Source organism: Chrysochloris asiatica, unplaced genomic scaffold (assembly GCF_000296735.1).
Source record: "Chrysochloris asiatica unplaced genomic scaffold, ChrAsi1.0 scaffold00326, whole genome shotgun sequence".
NCBI lineage: Eukaryota > Metazoa > Chordata > Mammalia > Afrosoricida > Chrysochloridae > Chrysochloris > Chrysochloris asiatica.
Window position 1 is genome coordinate 732,689 of NW_006408844.1, and position 5,567 is coordinate 738,255.

The window sequence follows — 5,567 nt, forward strand, 5'->3', positions numbered from 1 at the left end:
CTTCCATTGATGGGCACTTAGGCTGTCTCCATCTTTCTGCTATTATAAATAGTGCTGCTATGAACATTGGTGTGCCATGGTCCCTTCTTAAAGAGTTCACCATTCATGACTCAGTATAGAACCAGTGCTATGGTAGAAGAGTTCAGACTCGGGTTTCTCAGAACAGGAAATTTGTAGACTAACTGAGAGCCCACTAGGCAGGTAATGTCAACAAAGTCAAGAAGAAAGGGCAGTGCTGTAGCCAACTGGAGCATATCATTTAAAAGACATAGCCACTTAGCAGTTCTGGAAGAAATGAGAGTCTAATTCTTTCAGATCTCTCAAATTTTCTAGAGAAAAACAAATTTTTATGTGACGAGTTTATAATGTATAAATGTTGGCAACAATTAAAACCTAAATGCATGCATCTATACTTATAGATACATGATGTATATGTACATACATATACCCTGAAGACTAAGACTAACACATCTGCAGGCCAGCTCCAACCCATGAGTGCCAGTGCATATCCCTAAGTCCAAAGGGGCCAGGAGGGGGAGGTAACAGTTTGCCATGATCTGTGCTAGTCTGTCCACTCCAAGAATGCTGGCTTAGCTGTGACTGCTGTACCTAGTGGAATAGGAAAGAACTGGGGAGGGCTCAGAAGCAACTAAGCAAGACAGGGAAGAGACTGTATAGTTCAATTCCTCTTAATATTCACTAATAGCCCTCTGTGCCAGGCCACATACTACATGCTAGAGATACAGAGGGAAACAAACAGCTCTGCTCTTGTAGAACCTACCGCCTGAGGGGAAGTTAAAGGAACTGGGGTGATTTCCCTGGTGAGGAAAGCTCATGGAGGACAGACTGTGATAATTTTTACTGTTTACTTGCGGACATTATGCTCAGTGCTTTGCCTGCAATTCTTACCATGCTTTGAGGTAGATACTGTAGCTGTCTTTGTTTCATGAGAAGCAACTGAAGTTAAGGAAGGTTAAGTGACTCAGTCACTACACCAGGTAAAGTTATTCTCTGTGGTTCAGAAGAATGCACCAGGCTGTCAAATGAGAGCCTTTGTTTAAGGCCACCATAAGTAGCTGGCAGTATAAAACCCACTGTCATCAAGTCAATTCCAACTCAGAGCAACCCAATAGGAGAGAGGAGAAATGCCCCCATAGGGCTTTCAAGACTGAAGACATTTAGGGAAGCAGATTGCTTCATCTTTCTCATGCAGAGCAGCTGGTGGGCTCGAACCACCGAACTTTCAGTTAGCAGTATTGAGTAAATGTTTGCTCCTCTCTCTGTCATTGAAGGCATTCACAAGCTGACGGAACGGTGTTATTTTTTATAAGGCTGTTAGAGAGGGTCCTGGTGTGGTGCTGTAGGATAAGCACTGGACCACAAGGTCAGTTTGAATGGTAAAGTCAGTGGTTCAAAATCACCAGCTTGCTCCTCAGAAACCCTATATAGGGTCACTATGAGTCAGAACCAACTCAAAAGCACTTAACAACAAAAGAAAGGGTAGCCAAGTATTAGGTGGCAACACTGAGCACAGCCTTCTAACCATGAGAACAGAGTTCCACTTTTCCTGAAATAGTTATTTGCCTTCTTGGAAGAAATAGTGCAAAGTAATTACCAATTACATTCCACCTGCTGCACCCTATGAAATACTCCATGGATGGGGAACAAGCCTAAATTAGGAGCAGGCAAACCAAACTGTCAATCAACTAACGTTGACTGTGTGTTTGTGACATGTGAAGCATATTGTTCTGAGTTCTAAGTCAGTGTGCACGTCAGGAATAGAGCATTTGAAAGGGACTGCTACCTGGACTCCTGCTGTGGCATTGTGGGCCAATGCACTGGACTGCAAATTCAGTTTGAACCACAAGGTCGGTGGTTCAAGCTCACCAGCCATTCCTCGGAAAACCCTATACAGGGTGTCAGAACTGACTCAAGGGCACTTAACAACAACCTGGCTTTTTCATGCATTTACTGTTGACCTTGAGAAAGTTTTTCTTCCTGAGTTGAAAATCAACTCCAATCAAATCCTCCAGTGCAGAAGGAGTCGCAGAAGTCAATGAAACCTGGGAGCTCAAAGGCTTCAGATCTGATATTCTCCAAGGCTGCTCCATCCAGCATGGCAGCTACTAGCCACATGTGGCTACTCTGCACTTGTGATGTGGCTAGTCCTAAATGAGCTGTGGTGGAAGTATAAAATACTCAGTGAATCTCAAAGATTGAGTATGAAAAACAGAATGCCAAAAAGCTCTTAATAATTGCTTTGTATTAAAATATTTTGGATATATTTGGAGCTTTCATATTGCTTTGTATTGAAGATATTTTTGGATATACTGGGTTAATTAAAATATATTAAAATTATTACTTGTTCTTTTTTTTTGAGGTTGAGTACCTTTTCATGTCATTTGTGTACCTTTAAAATTTTTTGTGTGAGAAATACATGAGGGTGCTTCAAATATTTCATAGAAAAATTCCACTGGCTTTTAGTTCCATTTTTCTATGAACTTTTTGAAGCCCCCTTGTATAGCAAAACATACACCAACAAAAATCTTTTTACTTTTTAAAAATGGTACTACTTCTTGTTAAGTGCTGTCAACTCAGTTGACTCACAGCAACCCTGTATAGGGTTTACAAGGAGCAGCTGTTAGGTTTTAAACTACTGACCTTGTGGCTAGAAGTCCAATGCTTATCCTATAGTGCCACACCAGGAGTCCAATGTTACTACTAGGGAATGTGAAATTACAATATAGCTCACACCATATTTCTATGGGACAGTGCTAGTCTACAGGGAAACTAAAGTCCAGAAAATGTAAACAACTTGCTCAGACTGGAGCCAGAGTAATCCAACTTCTCATTCAAGGCTCTTTCCACCCTAACAAGTTGTGGAAGCCAGCCTCCAAATGGTCCCTAATGATCCGCATCTTTTGTCACCCTTGTGTAGTCTCATTCATGCCAAATCGGGTTACCCTAAGAAGACAGTGCAGAAACAACTGTGTAAGAGTTAAGAAGACACAGGCTTCCACTTTGTCTGCAATCACTTGCTCCAAGGAAAGCCAGTTCCCCTGCATTGAGAACATTCAAGCAGTCCTATGCAGGCCCACATGATGAAAACCTCAGACTTCCTGTTAGCAAGCAACACCAACCCGGCATGTGAATGAGTCCTGTTAGAAACTGATCCTTGGTCCCAATCAAGCCTTCAGATGAGAGCAATCCTGGCTGATATCTGACTCTAAACTCATGAGATTCCGACCCAGAATCACCTAGCTAAGCATCTGCCAAATTCTTGACCTACAGAAAATGTCTGAAATCATATTTATTGTTCTTAAGTTGTTAATAATGGGGACAATGTATTATACAACAATAGGTAACTAATGCATGCTTTCAAACAGAAACTTCATTATCAGAAAACCTCATTTCTGTCACAGGCATTTCTATAGTATGAGAAATTATTGTCTTTCCCTCAATCTCTGGCCTGCTTAAATTACCCCAAATACATGTAGCTAAATTTTCAGACTTGGGGAATCTAATCCAGGAAGACAAGATTTTACTTTATTGTTCAAAGAAGCTTTTCTCTGCTCTGTTTATTAGGAAAAAAAATCACATCAAATCACCTTCACCTAGGCTACCCAGAGATTTGATGTCCACCAAATCAAAGGAAATGGAGTCCATGACTGTACAGTTAGACACAGTATCAAGGAAGTAGTAAATAGTTGAGAAATTACATGGAAGTTTCTCTAAACGGAGAAACTGGTGTCAATAGGGACTTCAGAAAGTGCATGGAAAAAATCCATTATCTTTTAGTTCCATCTTTACAACTTTTTGAAGCCCCCTCATATGGGTGATATTTTTTAGTGTTTTTATACCTAGTCTTTCTGTTGTAGGTGAGGAAGAAATAAATAAACTTGAATACATAAGGAAACAATGGCTTAGAACCCAGAGGTGCCGTATCTTATGACCAGCGAATGACAGGGCTGTGTCTAGGAAGTGAGTTTGGTGATTCCAAGTCCGGATCGTTGCTTTCCAGGGTAGGGCCATCCTGGTTGTAATAACAACAACCTTCAGTTGATGTTGTCCTCTGAAGTCAATGTGCACTTGTAAGTCTCCATAAAGGCCTCAAGGAAAAGTGGCATTACTTCATTCACAGTGACATATCTCTGGAGCTCCTTACTCAGGGAAGTCACGCCTGTCCCCACCAGCCCACAGGGGACAATATGCTCAAACCACTTCAGGTCCGTACAGCAGTTCAGAGCCAGTCCGTGGGATGTGATGTGCCTTCCGCAGCGGACTCCTGCAAGACAAGCCAAAGAGTCTTAAGAATAGATACCTTCCTCTCAACCTGCTTTAGGTTCCTCCCTAGTTCAGTGAGGGGATTAGATTAGATCAACCCAAAGGGGTCATACATATGGAGAAGAGGAGAAACCGGAGGGTGGCACCACGTAGCTACACTTATTCTGTATAATAGGGTTTCTAAAAAAATGACCTTTCATACAGGGTGTTGCTTAAAAAAACGAATATGAGAACTACTAAGCGCCCTTATTCTTACATTGTGATTTACGGGAAATAACCTGGAAAGTCACTTCTATAGGGCTCTTCATCCGTAATGATGAGTGTTGGATTACATGTGCTCTGAAAGTCCTTCTGACTCTGAATATTTGTTTAGTAGAAACTAAACATAACCAGAAATTCTGATTTAAAGCCTGCGCCAATTACATCTCCTCCCAAACTGCGATCTGGCCTTAGCCTTCATTGGTCTAGCCCTTGATCCCGCCCCCAACCCTTGACGCCATCATCCCCGCCTGGCTCCGCCCACCTACGCTCACCTATAGCGCAGATCTTGAAATCACCTAGCCAAACGCCAGTGTACGGCGGAGGTCTAGCGTGCGCGGTCCGCAGGCCCTGGAGCTCACATAGGCGCACAGCGCACGCCTCCAGGGCTGCCACGTGAGTGCGCAGACGCAAACCCAAGCGCCTCAAATCAAGCACTGGATGGCAAAGCAGCTGGCCTGGGCCGTGGAATGTGGCCAGACCGCCACGGCCGGTGGCGCGCACCTCGGCACCTAAGGACCGCAGCCGCGCTGCCTCTTCTGGTGTCAGGCCGCCGCGCAATCCGGCTGTGTATACAGGCCCCGCGGGCTCACTGAGAAGGAGCGCGCCTGCTTCAATCCCCGACCAGGCCTCGGTGCCTGGCTCTGCTTGCAGCCGCCTCAGCCAGCACTCCTGCTGCTCCAGAACTTCAGCATACGGCACCCGGCCCAGACTCACCAGCCGTACTAACTGCTGTCTCATCGCGTCCACTGTGGCCTCCTCGGAGCCCCGCCCTCTGTCGAGTCCGAGGGGCGTACCGGGGGCGGGGCCTCAGGGACACTCGAGCTGTTACGGTCCTGTTACAGACTGGCTGATGGGAGGTTTTGTGACCCTAGGACCACAGAGTCTGACTCACGGTTAATACAGTCCTTTTAACAAATAGCGGCTTTGGTGCTAACCAAAATGTCGGCAGATTCGAACCCACAAGCCGTTCTGCAGGACAAAGATAAGGAAGACTGCTTTCAGAAAGATTTACAGCTTTGGAA

General features: G+C 44.5%; 1 protein-coding gene across 1 annotated transcript; it reads right to left on the minus strand.

The window, feature by feature from the left end:
* Positions 1-4,055: 4,055 nt before the first annotated feature.
* On the minus strand, positions 4,056-5,283 carry LIPT2 (lipoyl(octanoyl) transferase 2 (putative)). The gene is made up of 2 exons (XM_006875431.1): positions 4,818-5,283; positions 4,056-4,285 (listed from the first exon to the last, which is right to left on the minus strand). Exons 1-2 carry the CDS (start codon positions 5,281-5,283, stop codon positions 4,056-4,058), a joined length of 696 nt encoding a protein of 231 aa, XP_006875493.1.
* Between the last annotated feature and the right edge of the window lie 284 nt (positions 5,284-5,567).